The 26,651-nt window shown below is 42.4% G+C and overlaps 1 protein-coding gene across 1 annotated transcript; it reads right to left on the bottom strand.

Moving 5' to 3' along the window:
• Positions 1–22,120: 22,120 nt before the first annotated feature.
• Positions 22,121–26,220, bottom strand: PPP1R3C (protein phosphatase 1 regulatory subunit 3C). The gene is made up of 2 exons (XM_066191218.1): positions 26,147–26,220; positions 22,121–24,647 (listed from the first exon to the last, which is right to left on the bottom strand). Exon 2 carries the CDS (start codon positions 24,644–24,646, stop codon positions 23,702–23,704), a length of 945 nt encoding a protein of 314 aa, XP_066047315.1. The 5' UTR covers position 24,647; positions 26,147–26,220; the 3' UTR covers positions 22,121–23,701.
• Positions 26,221–26,651: the final 431 nt, after the last annotated feature.

The raw sequence follows: 26,651 nt of genomic DNA, 5'->3' as shown, positions 1-26,651 counted from the left end.
TTTCTCTATCCAGAAAGTGAATCTATTGGTCCACATACCAACTTTCTGGAAAACTCTGGCACCTTACCTCTTGGCTCATAGCAAAATAATTTTAATATATCAGCTGGGAGGATTGTATATTTTTCTACACATGCTATGAATGTTTTAAGCAACACACAAATATTTTTCCCAAATGAAATCTGTTTCTGGGGGGTTTTTGGGTTTTTTGTGGTTTTTTGGGGGGGTTTTTTGGGGGGGGGGTTTTGTTGTTTTTTTTTTTCTTTCTTTCTTTCTTTTACTGTTCTTAGACTAAAAAACTTAAATTATTCTTGGGGGGCTGAAATGACACTAGGACTGTCTGCCAGAAGATTAGTCCAAAGGTATTTCCATATGTAATAGCTAATAGGTATGAAGAAAGAGTGAAAGCTACTTTGATTTAAGTTTTTACAGTATTACTTGCTTAGAGGCCAGTTGAAAACTTGCGTGAGGAAGCAGGAGAGGAAGGGAAGGCCTCTAGTTCATGGCATGAATTTAGTTCATTAAACTTCAGAGTACTTACATTTTTGTTTGCTAAATCCAGAAACAACCCATCTCTTTTAGCTGAGAGCAGAATCCAGGAAAGTGTGTTGAAATACAAAAAGCACAGAGCCAAGAAATGGTTTATTGCACTGCAGCAAAGTTGTCCTGTATGTTTATGGAAGCTATTAGTGGGAGAATGTGTTCTAAAATATATTATGAAAAAGAAGGTTCTCACATTTCAGAACCATTTCATGCAGATCATATATGGCACAGGATTTTTCAGGAGTTGTATTTCTCCCATAGCAAAACAAGTCATCTGTGCTTTCTGCTGCAGAGGTCACAACAAAAGCTTACAGCTTTATTACCACCTCCTTACATGCCTACATCAGCTCTTTGGGTGTCATATCCTAAAATCCAAGTTTGCACATGCTTTTGAACCAGGCAGATGGAATTGAAGCACTATGTGTTTACACAATTTGGTGGTAGCTGTTAATTTTACTGAAAGCAGAGTTCTTCATTCTGCTGGAAGTTTGCTCCATGGCATCTCCAATAGAGTCTGAAATTTGCTGCAGGGCTTAGAGATCCCTGTAACATTTTGGGGATGCCTAGGGACCCGGAGGTGCCTGAGCTAGAGGTGTTCATGCTCTCAGTCCTGGGAATAAAGTCAGCACCTAATTATAAAAAAACAAATTAACATAAAGTTGAACCGGACACACTTATTTCCAGCCTCAAAAACCATAGAAGAGTTTTCACTGCTGACTGTCTTTTGAATTAACGATAATTGGATTTAAATATGATAATACTTTGCTAATAGGGTAGCAGGAGAGATCTGTGTCAAAGTGTATAGATGGGGTGAAAACTGACATTCACAGTGGCAAAAAGTACCCTCTTAAAACACTGGCATTAAAGAGAAATTGTCAGGAGGGCATTTTTTGAAAAGACAATCTGAGGTGGTGTTTTTGAAAAGACAAAGCCCAAGGCAATGGTGCCATGCCTTGGGTTTATCCAAAGTGGGTCAGGATGCGGATGGGAGGAAGCACGCAGGGCACACAGGAAAACTGCCAAGTGCCAGGACCTTGCTCCTTTTGCTGAAGCAGGAGGATCAGCCTTCCGAAGTTTAGGAAATCCTGCCACAAATGAAGATACATGCTTGTACTGAGTTTCCAGACAAAACTTTCTTAAATCTGCATTTTGGAAGAAACAATAAGAAAAATGGTCCAAAAAGATGTTTCCCTCCACCTTCCCAGATGCAAAGCGAGGTATGTACAGGGCACATTCAGGTTCCCATTTGTCAAAGTACTACCCAAAAGAGACTTTTGAGGTTCAGTGTGGACTAAAAGTCTCTATTGCATTGCTGTAGTTGTCCACACCTGGGCTCTGTGGTACTTTCCGCATAAGCTGCATATTTAAAAATGGTACTACTTACTGAGGAAAGGAGGGAGAAGAGGGAATGAGAATACCAGTGCCTTTAGATCCTAGCTCCAGCAAGCAAATCTAACTGTTTTTGCAAACAACCTTCATTGCTCTAAATTCACCCTAGGAGAGCTGAGGCAGAGGTTTGATTTCAGCAGCACATGCAAACTAAATGAGAAAAGACTCTGCTGTTGATTGTGCAGTGCCATCGTGATGTCTCCAAATCAGCCCATCAGACATTTATTAATTAGCTTCACTATAGAGTAAATATCTTTATTTAGTAAAACATGAAAAGTGCTTTGGCAATCCCACTTTAGGTCTAATCTAGACCTATCACTACAGTAAACTTCACATTGAAATTTCGTGGGATTTTCTTAAATTGTTTTTGTGGGTTTTTTTCAGTTGAAAGGTGAACAAGGAGAACAGAATTTTTTAGTGAATTGGATCCAAGAGCCCTTTCATCATGCTCAAGGCAGATGTTATCAGGAAGGATCATTTGTATTGGCAGTCCTTCAAAGGTTACCCTCTAACTGCTCAAATCAGGTGAGTCCCAGAGAACTCCTGCTTGATTGTGGCCATGGTTCCAGAGTCTGCAGCCACACAAGCTAAAAGACGGCTGTTAAATTTTAACAGACGTTACAGTTTCTGTTTTATCTATTAAACTTGGTAACCTCTGATTGATTAATACATATTTTTAGACATCTGCACATTAGTAAACACATGAAGGCTGATCAAAAAATTTAATATCTCCTAGGGTTTAATTGGAACTTTTTTGTATAAAATTTGAATGGCTTTATCTTAAATGGATTGTAAGATGCTGATGCATTTTTTAAAAAACAGCAAACGTTATAAGTTAGCAATTCTTTTTTTCATTTTCATCTCCTCTCTGCTCCTTTCCTTCCCTTGAAGGAATGAAAAACATTAAAAGAACACCAACAACAATTATTTTGTACAAGTTGTGAGATACTCTTTCAACTCTGTGCTAGGCAGGTGACCCACTATTCAGCAGCCCAAGAAACTGGTACAGACTCTGCCCGTCATCAGATTCAGATTTAAAAAGAAATGGCAGTGCTTATTTGCTTTTCTTTTACAAAATGAACTCTGTGGGTGAATGACTTAAACAAAGCACCAGTCCCAGCAACTAATGTTGGTAATGTCCCAGCAAATAATGTTGGTACTTAATTTACTCACAGTGGGTATTTAGTAATTTGCTCATGTGAGAGAGCGAGTTGTGCTGTTTCTGCACTCTTGCGCCAGGGCTGCTGCAGCCTCTCCATGGCTTTTGCTTGGGGGCTGGGGAGTCTGGGGGTGGGGAGGAAGGGATCTGGGACTCAGTACAATTGTAACTGCAAGAAACATTCCTTATATTTCTCTTTGTGTGTGCAGGATATCTTTGTTTGGTTTTCTGTTAAACAAAGTTGAGTTGAAGGCTAGAGGGGAAGGTTGGTGAGATACCTTGGGCATTTCTGAGCCCTGATTCTTGCAGATTCAAAGGCCTTTTCCAGAGTGCTCCAAGGCTTCAGCAATGCACAGCTTTGCTTTGTGTGGGGGGGTGGATGTGCCAGGCAGTCCCATCGCGTGGGCACGTCTCTTGATTAGGGTGAAGGGCTGGAATCACATAGATTACAAATGGCATCTTCTCTGCATCTAGAAAGGAATAACGTACCAGAGGGAGCAAGATCTTTTCTTTTCATATGAAGAAGGCCTCAGCTCAACTCTAAGATTTTGCTTATAGGAAAGAAATGTCAAACATACTTGGTGGTTTTAGCCAACTTACTTTTACTTCTTTTCATTTTGAAACGATTTAGCACATATTTTATATGGCTCTGTAAAGCTGAGAATCCTCTTTCCCTGATATCTCCAATCTTCCTTCCTGAGCATCAATTTTCTGAAACACATCATTTTGTCTAGCTTGTCACTAACTGAACATTAGTTATTCTAAAAATGCCCTCTTTGTGTCTGAAGGGATTTGGTCTGGCTGCCTGACAGAAGGCTGCAAAAAACAGCCCCCAGCTCTCTCTTGGTCTGTCTCACGCCAGTGTGGAGCCCAGGCTGTCACTACCCAGCCATCCCACAGAAGATACTGACAAGCTGTACCACCTTCACTTCTGAAAATTGCCACAGTCTAAGGGAAGGATGGGAAGGATATTCTGCTTTTCACAGAAGCTGGACATGCAGCAAAATGGATGCTGTAACCTGAATGTTTGCAGCACACTATAACTGGACAAAGAGGCTGCACAGACCCAATCAGCATGCTGTCTAAGTTAAATATTTGAGCTGAAGCAGGTTCTTCAGGTACTCTGTTCATGTGCCACACACTGTGTGCACTGGCAGCTGTCCCAGTGACACAGTGAGCTAGAAATTGTGCTGCTCAGGTGCACGTGCCTCCATGTCCTCAGCTAGCTTGGAATACAAAGGTCTTTGTGAGCTCCAGCTCTGTGCCCATCATCCTGATCATCCTCTGCAGTCAGAAGGAATTAGGCAAATCTTCCACAAATTAACAAGTATTACCAGAGTTGGGCATCATGGTTATAGCTGTACTTTAGGAGATTTTTCTTAAAAACCTTTTCTAAAAAAACACAGCCTAAGAGATTCACCAATACTTTCTTCCTGCAAAGGCCAATCCTGCAAGGCAACACAGAAAGAAATATTGCTTGTTTTGCTATATTTTCTTTTTCAAACGTGTTTTTATTTCTTTAAAAATATATTTATGGTGTTCAAAAAGCATATCCACTGGTCTTCTCACTGTAGGATTTTTCTACCTGGTGACAATGCTAAGCAAAAAAATATATTTTGCATTTTTTCAATTTTCTGAGGCCACAAGAATGTAATGAAAATCATGAGCTGAAAGATACACCAAGATACTTAAATTCACTGCAATACAGGTCCCATTCAGGAATGCATTTTATGAAGTATAAAAATATACTTTATATAGAATAGACCATTAACTAAAAGACCCTCTTCCTGTTTAAAGCCATTCCTCCTTGTCCTATCACTATATTTAGAAAAAAAGTGTAATTTGATCTTAAAGTTGGTATTGTTGGAATGTCCACAATAGTCCTAAGCAAATTGCTCCAGCAAGTCAAATGGTCAAAACTTTGCAAATAATTCAAGCATTTATTATCACTCCTATTTCTTGAATCTTGTCCCATGGATAAGTTTCTGGTCTGTCTATTCTCATATTTCTGATCTCTGTAGGTATTGAAGAATCACAAGAGGTGGATGTTGGCAGGGACCTCTGGAAGCTGTCAAGTCCTGTGCTCAGAGCAGCTGCAACCAGGGCTGGTATCCAGGGCTCTGCCTGGTCCAGCTTTGAATATCTTCAAGGATGGGTACTCCAAAATCTCTCAGGGTAATCTGTTTCAATGTTTCATTACACCCCACTGAAAAAGTGTTTTCTTATGTTTAAGGGGAATTTTCTGTTTCAGGTTTTGTCCATTGCCTCTGGTCCTGTCACAGTCCTGCCAGAGAAGATTCTGGCTCATTCTTCTTTCCTTCTCACCACAACTATCAGGTATTTATCAACAATAATACAATGTTCAGTTAATTATTCCCTGTGATCTCGAATTCTTTTTAGACTCCATTTCTTTCCCTTTCAATGACTACTGCCTGACTTCTCCCAGTTTGGACAAATTCATTCCCATTTGCAAAAGTACTTCAATCATTCATCTTGTCGACTCGTGCAGATTGAATCATAGCAGTGGGTTGTCCGCTCTACAGTTTGCCAGTTTTCCATCTTCCTGGTAAATTGTCACAAATGAATTTAATTTTTTTCTGTTTGAGATGTGCTGAAGTGGTTCAAGTGGAGGACCATAGGAAACTTGCTTAACTATTGCAGAAATCCATGTTCCTAGCTGTGTAACAAGGGAGATGAGTGGGAATGGAAAGAGGCAGAGGAAGAAGGGACACTGGATGACTGAATTTGGTGAAGGACTTGGAAGTTCATAATAATTTTCAGTAATTTATTATTCTTATTTGGTGATTCTATATTAAAAGCAGATTTTACTTGCAAAATCTGGCAATGAGATGGTTACAATTTTTTAATGCAGCTTTGTTATTCAAAAGAGAGATTAAGATAGAAATGAATTGACAGTCTACCCACAGTTGCACTTTAGAATTCATAATGCAGTACACGAACAGGAACAATCTATTCTATAAACTTGCTCAGGTTCCACAGATCTATAGATCTGTAATAGACAGGCCAGTGACTCAAGGAAATCCTGCTAAAAGATGCTGTAGTCATGGCTCACAAAAGCCCACTGAAGTCACGACCAATGAGTATGAGTCACGTCAGTGTGAGCACCATGCACCAGGCTTTTATTCTGGTTTCTTTCCTCTTAGTGGGAACTTGAAAAAATGCCTCACCTCCCAAGAAGATTGGTAACTGCTAATATTCCACCTTAGATTGTTGAACTTAGCCTGAACCCAGTTTATTTTTATGTCTGCAGAGAGGACATGAATTATCATTCTGACACCAGATCTGAGTAAGCAGATGCTCTCCGTGTGATCACACGTGTTCTATTGCAGGAGGCAGCAGCTCCAGCACTTCCTCCCGGCACTCTGTTCCTATATATATTCCTGAGTGGCATGGATAGGTTTGCATGGGCACGTGGGAAAATGATTGCATGCCCTGGGGAAAAGTGTGTAGGAGGGACTTCTCAGACAGCAGAGAGTCTGCAGTTCACAGCTGAGGGCCACCCTCCATTCATTAGCCACCATTGTAGCAGAATTTTCAGTGGGTTTCTCTGTTGCCTCTCATAAGAAACAAAACTGCATATTTACCACAGAGACTGTCAGGAGCTGTTTTAAACAAAAGAACACTTTAGAAAAATCGCTAATTTTAGAATGATCATAAATATTTATACCCGACAGACCATAAACAGCACCTTAGAGACCATGCTCTGTTTATATAAATCCCTCCTAATTTAGAAAATGCTGAATTGATAGACTGAGACAGCCATAGCCAACAAATGCATATTTGAGAAAACTGCTCTACAGTCTCCTGTGACCAAAATTTCCTCATTTGTACAGTATTCAGCTTCTGTTTCTGATTAAACCTCCTTATATGTGTTGCATGCCATATTTTTTATAACACTCTATTCATTGTGAGGTATCACATTAGAAAATTTTCCCAGGCCCAGAGATTATAGCTGACAGCAAACAGGCAGGTCCTCCAGCCCTGCTGCCAGTGTTGCAGAGGGTTTGTGCCCAAGGCTGGGAGTCTCTCGCTGGGCACAGGGCTCCAGGCTGCCAGCTCTGGGTACCAGGGACCACGCAGGGCTGGAGGGTGAGCACACCGCAGCTCCCATCCTCCTGAGCAGCTGCTGCTACTGCAGCACAAACCAGGTTATTCACTTAGAGCAGTCAGAGAAGTACTGGGATTGTACATGGTTCAAAAGCACTGCTGTAACCAAAACCGTTGGTCTACTGAAAACCGAATGCAGCTAAGAAAGAGCCTGCTTAACAGCTGTGTTTGACAGGGTCCTGCTCCTGTCACTGTCTGATTCCACAGGTCCCGCAGAAGGCAGGAAACACAAAGGCATTGGAGGATGGCAGGGCAAATGCAGCTTACAGCTGGATTGATTTAGAGTTGTTGAGAAATCATCATGCTAGAAATTATTTCTCTAAGTGTTTCTAAACTTCAGTCTTGGTCTTAGGCCACGTAAATTTTATTATCTGTCCAGAACAGATTATTATCTCAGGAAATATGTTCTGCCATCCACGGGTTATAATTGCAGTTGGAAGCTACTTTCAGATCTTCTTAGCACAAAAAGATATAATTAAATGTTACTTCTGTACAGAAGCCGTGTATACAAGAAAACCATGCTCCTCGTAATCTTTCCATTTCATTTTCAGATTGCAATGGATTGTGCAGCTGGGCTGTCCACTTTAAAATCATCTTCTATTATCACAGAATAAACCCTGTGACTGTCTTTTTCTGATCAAAAGGAGGGGTTACCCATCTGTGAGCAGGTTCAAAGCTCTCAAATATGGGAAATAAGGGAGTTTCTGAGTTTCAGAATCTTCATCCAAGCCACTACTGGCAATGGCACTGGATTCCCCAGTGGTAATGAAGCCACATTCCCCAATACAAAAGTATCACTAAATTAATATTTCCTATCCTGGCACAGGAAACAGGAACCCAGTTGAGCCAAAACCTTGTTAATGAGAAGTTATTTGCCAAATTTACATGTCCCATTAAGATGGCTCAGTATTTTATACACTTGCATTATTGTACTTTTTCCCTGAGTTTGAGCCCTGTTTCCTGAAATAAAAGCAATTTCATACGAAACAGGAAGGCACGATGGGAGGAACAGTAGCTGAGGACTTTGAGTACACAAATACCATTCCTGCATCTAGTTTTAGTGGCATGGATTGTGGGAAAGGGCAGCTCTTCTGGAAAGATTTATATGTTTATGTGATGGGGGAAAATTGCAACTGAGCTACAGTATATTCTGCATTTTCTCTCTAATATCCTCATCCTCTGATATCCAGATTATGTTCCACTGTCCTTGTCCATGCTCTGTGCCTTAATGTTATGACAGTGTAACAACATTCTTAGCAAATTTACTTAGTTAACACAAATAAAGCCAAACTCCCAAGAATCAGCTGGTTTGGTGGTTTGCTGAATCTGTGTTTTTATCAGAACGTTTATTTTTGTGTTTTGCCCATCTGCTAGACCTCTCTTATTGCTTTTTAACTTTATTACTCATTGTTGCTACTGTGCACATAAATCAATGATGGCATCATATGGTTTTGACTGCAACTTTTCTAAATATAACTGCTTTAGATGGAATAAATTGAAATCACTGGGTGGAATAATGAATTCTTCAGAGAACTACCCAGAAGGATGTTTCTCAAGAAGCAATGAGGCTAGCACAGGGCCGTAAAACAACACATTTTGAATGTTACTGTCTCACTGGTCCTTTCTTGATTTTCTGTAGAGAGAATGAGGGGTTCTTATAGCATAGCATATTACCTTCACATGAATTCTCTCCCTTATTAAAAGAAACACTGGTTTTGGAATTATTTTTTGTTTTGTATTCTAGCATCCGGAGTAAGGAACAATCAGGACTTATGTCTACAGTGGATTTCAAGAGTAATCATAAAATCATTTATGAATTGGAAATGACCATTAAGATCATTGAGTCCCACCATAGCCACGACACTGTCTAGTCCACCACTAAACCATGGCCCTTATCAGCCAGTCTACACATCTTTTTAATGCCTTTGGGGACAGTGACAACTACCCCCTCTGTGGAACCTGATCCAGTGTTTCACCACTCTCATCATAATTTTTTTTCTTTATATTTAGTCTAAATCTACCCTGTTTTCGTTCAAAACTGTCTGTGGTTGGCAGGTTGAAATCAAGTTGTTGTGTTGAGCATAAGAGCACCTTCTGACAGTAGGAATGTAAGCTTGGGGCCAAGTTCTGGCATGGGCATGTGGAATACTTCCACGGAAATCAAGCCCAGGACAAAGTGTCTTTAATGCAGCTCCAGCAGGGGAAATCTCCCACTGAGCATGGCTGGTGGGCTGGGGTTAGGAAAGGATGCCTACCACTGGCACTTCTGGCACTTCACCTCTTAAATCCCTCTTGTATATTTTTTTAAGGTTCATTTAGTTCCAGGTTCAGGAAGATATGATATGACTGCTAGATCCCAAAAGCACACAGAGTCCAGAGGGCAGACTAAGAGGCCTCATAGCCTTCATTGTTCAGAGATTTAAGGCTACAAATACATCTGTCTTCTGACTCTGCAATTAATTAAACTTGTGGGTCTTTCTCATATTCTTCATATCTCTGCTTTTTAACCCGCAACCTGACCCTGCATATTTTGGGGATTTAGTAGTCTTTGTGCTATAAAACGGCCTGGCAGAAGATACAGCACACCCCCTTTTCCTGCTCTGTTTGTGAAGACTTATGTGGCTGTGGTGCCCAAGAGTCTGCCAGTCAGCATTTCCCCTGTAGTCCCACATGGAAGTCAGAGTCAGACTGACCTCAGGAAAGGTCTGGAGGACAAGCTGGAGAGTCAGAAATGTAATCAGGCCAAAGTGCTCTGTGGACTGACAACTTGTAGCTTAGGGCAGCCCACCCTGCTGCTCGCAGCCACAATGAACGAGAGCAGCTCCTTGCTGAGCTGAGCTCTTCTTACCCTGTGGCCCATTCCAGAAGGTGGAAACCTGATTTAGTGCACTCTAATTCCCTTCAGCCTCCCTGGAGGTCCCTGGGGACCTACTGGGAGTACAATCTTTTCCTGAGATATTTCTTCTTCATTACCTAATTCTGCTGTATGCTCACTGCTCAATTATTCAGAAAAAGGGTGAGGTGGGATAACCTAGATAAAGAATCATGATATAAAAAATATGTAAATGAGGCTATAAAAAGATACTGAGTATGTTCACCTTTGCAGTCAGCTCTCTAAAAAAAAAGAGCTTTAACCAAAAGTAGGCAAAGCTGTGCTTGACGTGGGCATAAACCACGTTCTGCTATGAGCTCCATAATGGAGGCATCAGCTGGAGGCAGGGCCTCATTAATCCACAGCTTGAGTAAGTGTCTGTACATTTCAGATCATGCCTCATTTTAAAATTAAAAATAAAATCCTGTTCCTTGAAAATGAAGCTGAAACATTGTTTACATGTGATCTGTTGGGGGATCTCCTCGGAAATGTGGTAGTCATGTCCTTATGGTACTCGCTGATAAAGTGAATTGATGAATACGTATTTTGCTGCATCAGCATCACTGCAATTAGAACAGATGACCATGTTTTATTTCCTATCAGGGAGATTTTGTGGCATCTCGACTACATTTAATCAAGGTATTTATCGAGAACTTAGACACATGCTTCAGTGTTGACTGTTTCTGGCCATTGTTAAATGCTCAATAAATCTATATATACTTGGAAAAAATTTAACTTTTCACAGCTAAGAACTGTATAGGAACTCTGCAAAACCATATAAAGAAATTTGGTCTGGTTTTTTTCTGGAAAAGGCTAATACTCTATGCATTTGAGAGAAGGATTCTGCCATTTTTCTCCTGTTGCAGATGAGTGGAGGAATACATTTCCCCTGGACAGTTTCAGGAATTGCTTGTGCATTTTATCCAATGGCAGTTTAAAAATACTGAAGTGTTCATAGGGCAGGGCAAGCCAGGCTAATACTTTAAACAGTAGACTGTTAAGATATATTCTTTTTTCTTTTTTTTTTTTAATTTATTTATTGTATGCAAGGAAGCTTTTTGACTATAATGCCTAGTGCGATACCCTAAAAATGTTGTTTCCAAGCATGCTCACTTAGACCCAAAGGGAACATTACCTTGTGGGCAGGAGATGCATCTAGCAAATATTTATTATTCAGATTTGAAAAGGAATCAAACTGGATGTCTGGTACTGGTGTTGATGCAGCTACTGACAATCTATAAATGAGGGTGTTAGACACCAGTGGCTTCAGGATCTCCCTCAGCCTGTGCTCCACAAGGCAAGTTTGCCACCTGAATTATCCACCATTCCTCGTGGTCTCAGGGAAGTGCCAACCCTGAACTGGTGATGAGGGCATTGTCTGGCTCCATGCCTATGGATGCTCCTTAATGCACTGGATGCCTGCACTGATGACAGAGTCCTGCAGGATGGAAAAGTGCTGAGCAGAAACTCGGTAACTCCATGCTTGCTGAAGGACCAGTTTGTGGTTCAGTGCCTGAGAGGGAGGAAATGATGGAGTTATCAGAGAAAAACTACCAAAATCCCATTTCCATTTAATCTTAGTCTCTCTCTGCTATCTTTATATCCCTCTTTCTGTTCCTTTTATTTGACAGAAATGGGAATTTTGAAAGGAGATTGGTGGGTTTTAATTCAAGCTTCTAGGAAAAAGAGGGAAAGCCAAAGACATCAAAGCATTTGGCAGCAGTGAATTAAGAGAAAATTTTGAAGTACAATTTAGCAAAATGCAAAATAAGTTATTGAGAGGAGCAAGACTTAACACACACTTTCATGTTGGCTAACTTCAGTGGTTTCCATAACCATGTAGCTTTTACAAAATTATTCCTGAAATGCCTTGTTTCCCCTTAGGAAGAGAAGTCTCAGTTCTGAATTTAGGGAAAAATTGTTGCATATTTTAGATCCAGTAATAGGCTTAGCAGCTTTTACATCTGCTCTTGAATGTGACCCCTGACCACCCCCACCCCCCACCCCTGCATGGCCAAAGCGTTCTCATTCCACTCACATCTTTCCCTACTTGGCCTTCAGTCAGTCTTTTCTGCTGACACTAAACCCCCAGTACTTCAGTTCTGAAATGTGTTCAAAATAACGTCTGTGTTAAAGAGAATGTTTGGAGGATATACTAAATAAACAAAAAACGAAATGTGGGTTTGTAAAATTAGAACATCCATGAAATATACTGTCTTTATTAGAATCTGCAAATGCTGTTCAAGGTATTATACATACTTAGAAGATAAGGAATTATAATTGTGCCTTGGCCTTATAAAGCACTGTGAGGACAGCATGTCATTGCTGCAAAATACTTACAGGAAAAATATGCAAAGTATTGCATGTCTTAAGCCACAAACTAGGAGTTTCTTGTTCTTGTGTTGACCCTTTATTGATGTGTCTTGTACAAAGTATCATGTAATTCTTAGACTTTGTTTGGAAGTGGAGACCAGAAAGGAAGATGCCACACCCAGGGTTAGAGTGCTGGCAGGGCTGGAGAGGAACATGCAGACTTACACGTCCCACGGAACAGCCTGCTCTGTGCAGCCCAGTCCGGTGACGGCTCACCCTCAGCTATTCCCAGCCATGCAGCGTTAAAAAGAAATTAGAAATAGTTACATTTTGGATGAAATTACGTTGGCTTTGGTTTACGCTGCTAATTACTGTAATTTATAACAAAATTAACTAAGCCAATCACTCAATTAACTGCTGGTTCTTTTTATGATGCTGGTATGCAGTGCTGTTTTCCTCTTGTTTTAATGAATGTGGCAACATAACCCCATGGTGGATTCATTACATAAATCCAATCCTTTTTGGTCAGACAGTAGATTTGAACTCTGCAGTTAGACTGACATCAGTATGGCACATCTCTGTGATACCCGATCAGCTGTCTGCCTCCAGCTCCTTCGGAGCAACCAATAAGCCAGAAACACGAGAACTGGCAGTGATTAAAAGGGCAGAACAACAGGAGAATAAGGTTTAATTGCTAGTGCCTCAGTTGTGCCAGAATAATAGTATGTGCTCTGACTCATCAGATTCAAATGACTTCTAACTACAGTGCTGTGTTTTGTGAGAATCGAGAGAACGTTTGCCACGTAGAACAAATGGGAAATTGCTCTCAGTACTTAGGCGCTATCCCTGCCCCGCCATGGTGCTTTGATTGGCAGTCTAAGTATAATGGGACAGCAAATTTCAGTCTGCTGCAGAAAGCCTTGAGGATGGCTGTCTAGTACACAACGATCTGTGATTGTGAGGCCCTCACCTGAGGACTCCGGTGTGATGATTTCCAGAGTGATATTGCCACTAAAGTGTTCTGCTGAATCGCCTCCAACTCCTTCACCACTGTCTTTCCTACGGATGAAGTGTAATTACGGCTGATTCACAGTCGCACGTACAGTTTGTGAATTTCAGGCAGGGCAGGAGGTGAGAATAGATCCACAGCAAGTTTGGGAATCGAGGGTGTATGACAGGAAAAATTGTAGGAAGCCCAAGAACAGGGGCAAGCACAATAGCAGAATTATTGTGTCACCTGACCAACAGAACTGAGAGCAATCCAAGAGAAATCTTAACTGTTTACTGCATGTTTGGAATAGAATTGGAAATTCAGCTGGACATTGAAAAATAGCTCCTTCTACCTCAGAAGCAGTCTTTGCACCAAGAATACATTTTTAATTGTGTTTGAAATATTCAGGCCTGCAGAAACATGAAAACAGGTGAAATGGTTTAGATCAGCCACACCTCCATCTTCACTCCTTGCTAAACAAAATCCAAGATTGATTTGTAGCTCCGGCCTTGCTGAATGAAGGAGTAGAACGCCTGTGAAAGAAATGAGAGATAAAAATATATGTATTTCTCAGTTTTGTTTCCAAATCAGTGAAATTAGCGGGAGGCTCTCAGCACTCATCTCCCCATCACTGGTCCATCTGTCAAATGTAGGAGCAAAATAGATGTCTAAGAGGAAGCAGATGCTGGCAGTACAACTATTTAACTATTTCAGCATCTCCTTAGAGCAGAGGAATATTTCCTCTAGAAGCACTGAGCTGCAATCCAGCCCTCAGTAGCTCAGCCTTCCCCTTAGTCCTTCCCCTGGAGCTGACGGGGCTCTGCTTGGCAGCTGGCGTGGGAAGTGAGGAGCTGTGGCAAGCATTACTGGCCGGATGGTGGAAAATATCCAGGGACTTCAGTCCACTGTCCTTTTCCACTGTTGTGCTTCTTGCCAGTTTGAGAGGCAGTCACACATTTCCCAATTTTACTGAAGGCCAGAGACACTTAATTTGCACCATTGTGTGAAGGAAAATCCAAACTGTCCAAGAAATCATGTGGGCTCATGGTGTTGAAAAGGAATGCCCTTTGGAGAACAAAAGATGCTTGAACATAAGGAGCCAAAGTCACTTCCAGCAGGACTGGCATGAGTTTTAGAGGAACTGCCCTACTGACACTTCTCCCTCACCAGTGTAATCACAAACCCAGCAAATTCATAGTAACAAGAAAGGTTATTTGTGGGAGGCCAGAACTTCAACTGAGAAAGAATGCATCCCAAACTACTGTGCAGATCTGTCGCTAGAAAGGCACACAAATAAACCCTTATGTAAATTACTTCAGGAGCTGCTTTCTGTTCTCACTAACTTGTGACTCAGAGCAGGAAAAGCAAGAAATTGCTCTGACAAAAATTGAAACCATAGATGAAAAAAACCCACCACTGTCCCAAGTATATTTTAGACCTGTGGCAAATAAGCCTCTGGCACCTAAGCCTCAGGTTATGCACCTGTGAATGACACTGCTCTATTTACCAAAAGAACGGTATAAAAATAGAGTTAAAATACTAGGAATTTATTCTGGTTTCTAGTCATGCAAGAGTGGTGTGGTAGCCCTGTTGTCTGAGAAAATCCAAAGTGTCATGAGAAACTTTTTTTGTAAGTACTGCTTTAATAGTTATGCCTTGAGAGTTTAAAAAACATTCTGTAAACAAGAAAAATTGGAAAATAGGTACAGTGGTGTCTGGAAACTATCTGTAGACCACTTCAAAAAGCAAACACTAGAGCTGTTAATAATGTCCCATTGAAAGTGGAAAAAACTCTCTTGTTTTTCTCTGTACTGTTTTAATTACAGATTTTTAGTTTTGTTCATCAGAAACGTCCAGTGAAAATTGTGGGGGTTTACTCTTTCCTCAAAGCACTTGATCACTAACTGCAGATATCAGTCAAGCTGCCACCCAATCCTTTCCTGGCCTATAGACAAAACCACTCTTCTCTTGGCTTCTGAAATAACACTTCAACAGATCTCCAAGCCAGCAATGAACATTTGATAGGGCTTTTATCCACAGCTTCCCTCTCCTCCAGTTGCTCCTGTAGCTCCAGAGGGACTTCAGCCTCTACCACCCCTCTGGTCTGGCCTGCAATGGGCTTTCTTCTCCCCACTCTGCTCACACTGCAGCTGAGTCCCTTGGACCCTTCTGGCTTTATGTGCAGGTCGAGGACCACTTTCTCTATTGCTAATCTAAAAACAGAAGGTAGCAAATACACTTTTCATTTTAAATTCTGCAGGTCAGCAATGCCAGGCATTAAATCTCAGAGCGGAGAAGTCTTTGAAAAGGCTCCCAAGAGGAATAAGACACCAGAGGGGCTAATATAATCCATATGGAAATGAAGGGGGGGCGATATTTTGCATTTGGAATTAACTCTGCTCTTGCTGCCCTAACAAGATAATTAGCTATAAATGTATGTCTCTGCCTAATTATTCATTGTAAAGGCATTACAATATCTTCACCAGTGGCTGAAGAAGGCATTAGTACATACCTCTGAACCATAGGTCCTAAAGAGTAAAATTTTCCTTGTCTAAGGAGCTTTTAGGAATGGTGACTGATCATATAAAATGACTACATAGACTTCTCTTTGTGACCCTGTGATTCAGAATCACCTCTCTTTGATTCTGTGATTCTTCATCACTGCCATGCTGACAGAAAGCAATTCTTCCCCATATTACCACAAGAGACAAGAAAGACTACAGGGTGAACGACTTCACAGCCACCATGACCCTGCCCTGGGCGTTCTCCTGGAGCTGGCAGAAGTAAGATGGGAGTTCTAATAACCAGCTAGCAGGATGTGATCTCAGAAACACTTTTCATCCCTAATTTTTTTCCCCCCTTCTGAATAATGACTGTAGCATGAGGGGGAGAAATCCAGCACAACCTTCTTTGTCAGTCAGCTGCTTGAGGCTGTAGCTACATCACACCTTAACTTGCACATGCCCAGGGTGAACATTGGTGGCATTTGTATGACATTTTATATTTGAGGTAGCATATTTTTCACTGTATAGAATAAAATGCAATGTTATTTATGTAACCAATCTTGAGAATAATAATACAATAATTTATATTTGCAGTTCACCAAAAATAAAAAATACTGGTTTTTCCTAATTACGAGCTAAAATGAATATCAGAGTTGAGTTCTTCACTACTCAGCTGCTCATGGATTTTGCAATAAAGGAGCAGATTCCTATCACGTAGTGTAGTGCCTGATTGCTCTCATCCAGCTGAGTAGAGGTGCTCTGTACCACAGCTGTTACTCCAGCAGGGTCTGCACTGCATTCAGCCCCAGCTGCTTCTCTGTTGATGGCTTGACCTCATGCTTTCACCATGATTCAATGCACAAAGCTGGGCAACTGGTCCCACCAGTACACGTAGGATGCAGAAATAGGAGCCTGTGAAACACGCCTTTTGTTTTTCTTCAGCATGATAAAGGTTTGATTTGGAGGAGAAGGAATGTAATTCTATTATTTAGGAGATAACCACCATGTGTGCCATACAAGCAGCACCTGTTATGCCCATTTTCTCAGGTGCTGCCAGTGCAGCACTCACCCACCACCCCCAGGATGACACCAGGTTTGCAGGAAATTAGCTCCTGCAATAACAAACAGCTACCCCTAAAGCATCATTTCCATCTCCTGCTACTGGAAGTGGATCTTAGTTCCTGTCCTTTGGCACTATGACTGATCCTAACTCCACCTATGTCAGTTGCTGAGGTTGCCTTTGCACCAGCTGAAGGTTCCTTTGTACTGTGATTATATCCTGCTGGCTGTCCTTCCTGAACAAAGATGATGACAGACCTCTGAAAAGGATATTTTCCAGACATTCAGACAACCACGGTCTTCCAAAAGATTATGGCAGGTAAGAAAAGGAGGATTTTACGGCCTGATAGAAAAAGAAAAGGAACTCTAGGGCTAAGGAGGGTGGTTTGGAAGTTAACTTTTCCTGACTTCCCAATGCAGAGCAAAGGGAAATGCTTTTGGTGGTGCAGCTGCTGAGGTGATAGTTACAGACACAGAGACCACAGGCTGGTTTGGGCTATGGCAGAATGTGACTGTTCCAAGAAAACAAGAAAGTGGAGCAGAAAATATTAGGAGGTTTTCCATTACTTGCCTTTCCTAGGTGGAGAGTTTGAAGGGCATCAATATTTGACATATGACTGTGTCACCTGAACACAAAAATCATATTTAACTCTCCCCATCCAACTCTGCAGCTCCTCTGTGTTTCTGTGCTCTATCAGCGTGTGACCTGAGTTTCTGATGGGTAGAAGGGGGGTGGCTGGTAAGGGTTGTGGCTGAGCTCTGAGTTTATGGACAGATCTATTTTCCTGGGATCAGTGGATGTGCTCTGGTGCTCAGAGCCAAGTCAATGATGTCTGAGCTGTACCATAACATTCTTAGCACCTCACCTGGTAGACCTGCAGTGTGTAATCAGCTTTAAATTAAGAACAAGAACTGGGGGGTTGTCTTTTAGCTTTGTTGGTGTGTTATGGGTTTGCGTTTGAAGGTTGGTACATCTCTATAAATTCTATTCACTTTTGGGCCAAAGTAAGGCTGGATGCTTTGAGAATTTATCTGTCTCCTGTTTCAATACTGATTTAGCTCCAGGCAAGGAAAAACGGAGGGAGATCGTGAGTGAGAAGGCAGGAGAAAAAGACAAAGCTCTGTGAAGAAAAGCACTTAAAAAAACCGCAAACAAACAAAACCAAAAGAACACGGACAAAGAGCCACCTCACCCCGGCCTTCTGCTGATTTCAGTTAATGATGCTTGCTGCATACTCTGTTAAAATGTTGTTTTCTCAAAGGGGCATCAGTAACAGACATTTTTTGAAAAAAAAGATATTGCGATACTTGCTTTTGGTAGAATAATTTCGCAGATACGACTTCATGGTTAACTACTGTTGCGTGTGTGATTCAGGGGTGAGGGGACTATTTAGGGCAGGAGTTTTGCTGTGTGAAGGTTCTTGTTTTGTTTTCCCATTTTTGCAAGCGAGGGGAATTGCCCTAACACTCTCATTGCCAAGTCTGTAGCAACAGCCCCTTTCATATTGTACCTGAAAGTAAGGTTTGAAGTGCTGCAGGTCCAAACCATATAAAATAATACAATGACCTGAAATATGAAGAGATAGCAGATTTTTTCCCCAATAACACCTTTGAGGCGAACAATTTTATTTAATTCCTCCCTAATTTTTTCTTTTTACAAATAGTAAACTGTAGACCAATTTCTTTGTCTGGCACCCTTACAGTTTCTGCTATGGTATGTTTGGTTGCTTGTTGGATACTCACTCCTTTCCCCTGAATCTGGTTGTCCGCTTACTGTAACCACAATCCTACTGACAGTCCCCGTGGCAGAGAGCCAAGCCTTTCGCTGTTGAGCAGCCTTGTTTTCCCCCTGTGCTCAAAGAGCCCTGGGGCTGTAACACAGGTACAGGACTGCTGTGCCCTCGGGCTGCAGGGCCCAGGAGCAGCCCCACTGTGCCCTGTTCAGGCTTTGCCTTACCAGAATAAACCCTGGTATTTTCTACCTCGGTGGTTGAAAGGTGCGCTTACCAGAATTGACACTGGCCCAGCCGCAGCGAGCACGGCAAAAACAAACGTCAGTAGTCCTTCCCTGCACCAATCCTGTCAAGCTCACATGAATTTTGTTACTGGAGTAGAGAATGCTGTACTTCACGTAGAATAAAGGAAAGCTCACTGATTTTATGACTATTCCAGAAAAGAGGTAAACAAAGGCTGGAATGTTAGGAGCAGTTTGCAATATAGGGAGGAGGAACAGGAAAAAGACAAATGTTTTTGATGGAGGAAATGCCATCGTTAGAATAAATGGTCAGTGAAGTGCATCAGTGATTCAATCTGCCCAGCTGTCACGAGCTTCACAGACAGGCTCTGGAGCACTGAAATGAGCTGTACATTCCCCAGGCCTTTCTGAATGAGAAAGATGAAGCCAGTTGAGCAATGAAAAATAGGTACTGAGCTGTGCTAAGTTTTTTCACGTTGAGGACCACACCATGAGGCTTTTGCCAGTGCTAGTCAAGAGTATTTCTGCATTAAGAAAAATTCAAAGCTCTAACAGGTTCTTTCCAAACAAGGCTGGAAAGTCAAAATATTCATTTTAATGAAATGAAGTGTTACATAGCTTAGAGAGGGGATGTAGGGAGAGGAGAGAAAACTGTTCCTTGCCCTCAAGCCATTACAGGCTATTGTAAAAAGAAAGAAATAGGTGTTTCTTCTTGCCTATGTAGAATAAAACAAAAAGGTAAGAACTTAATCTTAATCAGGTGAAGACCTGAGGAGACTCTCAAGATGAGGAAAGAATAATTGGAAGCCACCATCACTGAAGGGCTGTAAGAATAGGTGAAGTGAATGCCAGGCAGCAAAGGCTGAAGTACAGGTAGTTCTTGAAATAGGAGCAGAGACCTCTCAAGAGGATTTAGCACATTCTTACTTTCTTTTATTTTAGCCTCATGGAAATATTTTATTCTTGATTACATTTCATTTTAAATCTCAGAAGTGTCTGAGAGAGATGGGAGTTGTTGCTTTATTTAATACCATATTGCATATTTAATATCGTAACATCTACCACATTACCATTAATATACCAGATTTACCATCTAAATTGTGGTGATTTGCTTAGCTATATTTAACTACAGAAAAAGACATTCACTAATTGCCCGTGAAAATTCTAATTATGTTCTCAGGAAATGTTCAGACACAGATCTTCCAGGGTGATAGATCTTTGTTAATATAAAATACCAGCAAATTTTAATTTAATTTTGCATGGCAAAATTAGATCTAGCCGCTCAGAAGCGAGCACAGCTATTGGGAACCCAACTTGAAACACTCATGTTTCAAGAATAAAGTCTGCAAGCATTGTGCCACCCATAGGCTATAACTGAAAGTCAGACACTGCAGAGGTACAGGAGTGAATCCAGTTATTCACTGCTGTCACAGTAGTGTGGAAATACAGATTTACAGTGCAGCTGAAAGAGTGACTTCCTAAGAGAATGAGATGATGCCACAGGTTGCAAGTTTTTTTTTTTTGTTTTTTTTTTTTTCCAAGGACCATATCTGCTTTGTACCTTCAGGTTTTGGAACAGATATGTCTGAAAGGGCAGCATATAAGATGCTAAGACAATTTCCCAATGGTGATGTTTTTCTCAGTTTTTGATAAAAAGATTTGCAAGTCTAGTGTTTTTCTCAGTTAATACACCTTAATGTTGCTAATACTTTTCTCCAGGAGCCTGTTGCTGTTCTGATGGATGTGAGCTTGAGCTGTTTTAAAAGAGGAAGGAGTGAAACTGTTGCTTTGGTAGGGAGTGGAGAAAGGGCAAAGGATTTCTTCTTTCAGCTGAGGGAGGGCTTTGAAGCTGCTCAGTGACACTGCAGCACCACATTGACTCTCTGCTGGGCAAGTAGAACCTTGCAAGGCATCTTTGCAAAGCAGCTGGCTTAAAGCCAGAGTTGGGTCAAAGGAATCTGTCTTCTGGTATTTTTAAGTGATTTATGTCTCAGTCAGGAGCAAGGCAGTTGGGCTGGCTGGTCTCAAAGCCTGGCTGGAGGACAAGAAATGCTGCTTTTCCTCATGCTAGAGGGCTTCTGCTTTACCCAGTAGCCTTACATCTGGTTTGTTGAAGCCAAATTTCACATTGAAGCAGAGCAGCCTTCAAGCCATTTAAGTTACAAATTTCTCTTTAGTTCCCTTTTTTTTTTTTTTCCCTAGAGCAGTGACCTGGTGGTCCAGTACGTAAGAGCTCCTGCCTACTAAGACCCAGTGAATTTAGTAACTGACTCGTAGATAGGTAGGTGGGGTCTGTGTCCAGCCATGTGGAAGCACTAAATTAATTCCTCAGGTCAGCAACTTGCTGTTAGCTTCGTGTCTTCTGCCTTTTGGGAATTGCTTTTTCACAATTAAAGCTAGATTTCTTCCTGGAAACCCTTGACTTTGCATGCAGCAGACCGAATTAAACTGCATCTTGTCAGTGAGTTAATGTACTGAGAAATCCCCCTCTGTGCAGCAGTCCATGGCCATGGAGGAGGAGTAGGGGTGCCTTCTGCTCATGCCCCAGGGGACAAGGGCCCTTGGGGCCACCCCCACCCTTATCTCCCTTCTCATGCTTGTGAGGCCACGCTGCAGCATCAGAGGTGCATGGCTGGCTCAGAGCAGACACTGCATCTTGCAGGGAGCCCTTTGGGACTGATGGCAGTGCCGTGAATTGCTGGGTACAACCTCCCACTACCCTAAACAGCAGCATAGCTGCAGGAGGAGCACAACTAGCCAAGTTAAGGTGAAACCAAGCCAGAAAACATTAAGTGCTGCTGCCTAGATTCACCCATCCACGCATCACATATGCTCTAGCTCAGCAGGTAAGTCTGGCCCTCAGATTAAGATACACTGCTGCCAGACTCGCCCACAGCAAAGCAAGACTCTTGACAAAATCTGTCAAATCAAAATATTCCGGGTAAATTTAGTGAGATACAGTGGTTTTTAAAATGATACAACTTGCGAGGAACTTTTGAGGATCTCCCATTTAGTGAAGAGCTTGGATTTCATTTTCAGGGTAATGCCAGCTTCTGACCTGAGATGCCATACCACAGCCAGCTTTAGCAGATCTCATGGCACAGAACAAACTGCTTGTACCTTGTATCACAGCTAAGTTTGTTTTACCGAAGCTGAGAAAATAGATTGAGCTGACACAGTGAGAACCAGATGTATCAAAATAAAATTTATTCTTAAAATGGCTAGTTTACACATAACAGCAACGGTTACATAAGGAAAAGTGCAATTAGTGGAGGAAGCTTATTTCACCTTAGTATTTAACATCTCGCTGCATTGTAAGTAGCTTCACACTCAGGCTATTGTACTTCTTAGCCGTGGACAAAAATGTGATTTATTTTTTGATGTTAACACCATTTCTGTATAGCTAAAAGGTGTGTCAGCATTCACACCTTGCTGAGCATGTACTAGACAATTTCTCACACAAGTCCTGCATGAAACCCAGATAACATTTAGAGTTTGACAGCTCAGAAAGCTAAATTATAAGCATACAGATACAAAATATATATTAGTTTACTAAAGTCTAAAAAAAATAAACTTTAAAAAAATGAGGTAAAATAAACCAGAAGAGTTTTTCTCTGTGCAAGCCTATATTCAGTTTAGAAAAAACTAGTAACAACCCTGCTCTTTTAAAGAAATTAGCTCTCACAAAGTGCAGCTAATTCACTGTCTTCAATATGAAGGACCTTGCCTGTGTTACTTGTGAAAAGTCATGGCTAACGTTGCAATTAGGAGCAGGATACTCGACCATCAGATGCTGTAAGGTTAGATCAGGTGATAAGTGGAATCACCTAATGATACAATAGAGCAGGAAATTCACAATTGCTTTGTTTTGTTGCCCACCCCCATTTTTGACATATTAGGGTGGCTTTAAATTTTTTTCAAAGGCACATTTTTCTTTTAATGTTGAAAGGCAACCATCTGCCTGCTAAATAAGTAGGATGGTGAAGTCAAGATTACATTTGATATCAAATGCAAGGCTTCCCAAAGACAGTAAGGACAGAGATGCCTTCTTAAAGCAGTGGTCACTTCTACTACTCTGCATCATTTTCTCTAGTCTCCTTTTCATCCCATACATCTTCCTCTGAGATTTAGAAAAACAGCTTTGGAAAGAAGTAATCAGAACACTGCACATCTCCAAGTTATGTAAAACATTCTACCTCTTCCCGTTTTCCCACTTTTCCATTATCCTCTCCAAGTTTATCAACATCTACTGAAGCCACAAATCTTTGCCATGCATCCCTACCTGCCTTTGCTACAAGCATGTAAAGGGTCACAGCAAGCTCCTGACAGCATCAACTGCACTCCTGACAGGTGCAAAATGAGTTGTGACATTCTGTTTCTATCCCCGTGCACACACATACTTTCACACACAGTTACCACAGCTTGCTGAGACACCATTGCCTTCCATACTACTTTGCAAGTCTCCCTCCTCGTGACCCAGGAGAGCTGACAGCAGGAAGAAAGCAGCATATACTTGAGATAGAGGCAAGCTACTCCTATAGTACATAGCATACGTGAGTTGCAACTTGGTTTTCTTTCCTTCCAAGGATAAGGGTTGGCTAAGAACTTCAGGAGCATAATATGGTTTAACAAGTCCCACGGTCTAATGAACAATTGGATTTGTTCAGACAGCAAACAAAACCTGCCAGGTGGTTTCACCATGCAGTATGTGAACCAAAAAACCAGCACTGTTCTGTTGCCAAATGGCAGGGTGCTTCCTCGGCAGTGTGGATCACCAGTATGGTAATGAACTTTCAATCTGACCCACGCTCTGCCACCGGGGAAAGAGGCCACTGGACAGCCTTGGACTGCCCAGCTGATCAGGTTCTCTCTCTTGTCCTCTTCTTGAACCCTGAAGATCTACATAGCCTTCTTTGGCAGATGGTATCTGAACACCATTAGGCTTCCACCCTGCATGTACAATTTTGTAATTCTGACCCTCGTTATTGTCCCAGAAGGTATGTTCTCCACTTTGGTAAGAAATGCAAAACTCTATCTTCTCTTCAGTGGAAACGGCAGGAGGGAAATCAATGGTAAATGAGAAGGTATCGTTTTCAAAATCACTGTAAACATTGTTCATGTACACACACTCAACATCTTTGTAGGTCTTCCATGTATCGAAAGTAATACGAACCTGAACCTTTTTTTCAAAGCTCACATTTTTTACTTTCACAGTACCTGACAGCACCTTCTCTTGCAGAGCGCAGGTCTCCAGGCAGACCAGGTTCATCTGTAGACGGTTCCTGAAGTCCAGGTAGTCAGCTGAGGGCTGAGGGAAACCCAGAATCAAGTTTTTCTCCTCATGGAGTTTTAAGTCGGATGTTATGTCCTCAATGCCTAAGAGGTCAAACTGCAGGTCCCACACAGAGGGCTCCTGGAACTCGGAGAAGGTGTGGATCACGGTCAGGGACAGCCCCTTGGAGTCTGCAAACACAACACGCTTCTTGGCTCGGGCTGGCGAGTGGTTCCAGTCGCTCTTCTGATCTTCGGAGTCACATTTCACATGAAGACATGGCCTGAGAGGTTTGAGTCTGTTCACAAAGTTCTTTCTTTGGCAGTCCTCAAGGGGGCTGAGAAAGCTCTTCAGCGGCGGAGAATGGGCTATGCAAATTCGCATGGCCATATCCACAGGCATGCTGGAGCTGGGCAAGGGTCTTGGGTCCAAGATCTGTATCATTCTAAATGGAGAAGAAACACAGGACATTATCATTTATTACATCAGATAAGAAGCTTCTCAAGAATGCATATTTACTTCATCCATTCATCCATTAATTATTCACAGCCTCATCTCTGCACAGCTTCAAACAATGCAGCCTAAATCAAAATTGACAGTTCTACCTAAGGATGCAGGGTGAAACTAGTCAGTCATTTCTTGCCAATCCTAAACTTCAATTCAAATCTACTGTCCTTTCTTTATCCAAACCTCTGAAAAACAGATTTTAGTGAAAGCTAATTGAACATATTTTCTTGAAAATACAGGAAAGAACATTCTACTAATGAGTTAAACAGATCCAGTTAAAGTGGAAGTGCTCATCCACTTGAACTTCGCTCTTAAAGGCCCTGAGTGAGGTCTTAAAATTCCAACGAGCTGGATCAGCTGCTTCATCTCCGAGCACAGACAGCACTATATTAAGTGAGTTGCCTATCCCATCAGAGCATCAGATGGGATTCTATGTACCTTTATGCAGAGCCATCATTCTGTGGCTCTGAACAACTACTAGTAGATCTTTTTAGGCACTTGTCTGGTTGAATAAAAATTCTAAAGCACCTTTAGAAATATTTTTATGATCTATGAACCCAGGTCTAAGTAACAGGGCTCTTTGCACTGTTAATGTAAACTGCTGACTGAAGCAGGGGGGAAAAGTGGGAGAAGAGAGGCACATACTATTTTTCACCTCATTAGGCTTCAAGAATTAACTTTAAAACAACTTTTGATAATCCCATTTTGATAATGCTGAAAGTCTACTGCAAGTACTCAATCAGAATGCTACAGTTTTATTGCAAAGAGTTACTCATAACCCTCCCTCTCAGATGATGGACATCAAAATCACTGTGCAAGGCCCATTTAAAGCCAGATAGCTTAAATATTTCTAAAAAGGGGCTTCAACTGTAGCACATCCCTGCTGAGATGGATGGCAGTCCTTGCTGGAAATGCAGAGTTTTGTGGAGTCACAGAAAGGCATTTGCTTTGTCACTTAAATAAATGGCTTTCTGCTTCCCAGAGTTCTCACTGGTATTCCAGAGCCCTGCCAAAAATAAAGCAGAAGCTGGGCTGGCCTCATCTTCTTGCAGTTTTTATTGTGGAATCTTTACCATAATAAGCAGTAGGAGGAGAGTACCCAAATCAAATTAATCAACTTTTGCTTTGCTTTATTAGGAAAAGAACTAAGCCTTCAGCAACACTCTCTCTGCAACTTTGGTGACTCGAGCTTTTGCGGTGCCAGGGGAAAAAAAAAAGAAAAAAAAAAAAAAGAAAAGAAAAAAAAAAAAAGCCCACGCAACACGGAACTAGCAAAGAGCAGCCAAGCATGCACACCCCACGCCGCAAGCGGAGCAGCTGCGGGCGGTCGGGCAGCAGCGGGGGCAGCGCCCGGCGGGACCCGCGGAGCGCAGCGCGCCCCGGGCGCCGCTGGCACAGCCGGGCGGGCGGCGGGGCCCGGCCGGCGCTTACCCTTACCTGGTGCGGTGCAGTGCCGTGGCCGCCACCGCCGCTGCGGGCCGCGCCCGCCGCGCCGCCGCCTTTATGGGGCCGGGCTGCCGCCCGCGGCCAAGGGGCGGCTCCGCCGGGGCGGTGCGGGGGGGCCGCGGCCGCCGCCGCCCGGCCCGGAGCCGCCGGGGGCCCGTCCGCTGCCGGCCGGACACGCTGCCGGCGCCCTGTCCTTGTCCGTGCCCGGAGCCGCCCCCGCTCCCCGTCCTTGGCGAAGGGCAGCGGCAGCTGCGGGCGCGCCGGGCTCCGCCGAGGGCCGGCGGTAGCACGCGGCGCTCCCAGCAGCCGCGGAGCCAAGCGGCGTTCGCCGCACGGGCTTTTCGCGTGCGGTGCACGCTGCGTGCGCGCTGTGCGGCTGCTGCAGCGCGCTGCTCAAGCGGAACACTTTCCGCTCGCTCAGTGGAACGAGGCCCGTGTTAACTTATAGGCTTCTCTGCTTCGTTGGAAAGGGGCTAGGACACTAAGTTGTAAGGTA

Source organism: Chamaea fasciata, unplaced genomic scaffold (genome assembly GCF_029207755.1).
Source record: "Chamaea fasciata isolate MVZ Bird 193981 ecotype frontalis unplaced genomic scaffold, bChaFas1.0.hap1 SCAF_9, whole genome shotgun sequence".
NCBI classification, from domain to species: Eukaryota; Metazoa; Chordata; class Aves; order Passeriformes; family Sylviidae; genus Chamaea; species Chamaea fasciata.
The sequence above is the reverse complement of the archived record's forward strand: the minus strand, read 5'-3'. Positions and strand labels throughout refer to the sequence as shown.

What these genes read in the sequence shown, in the direction of transcription:
- PPP1R3C (XM_066191218.1), bottom strand. Translation starts at nt 24,646, where the DNA reads ATGATACAGATCTTGGACCCAAGACCCTTGCCCAGCTCCAGCATGCCT.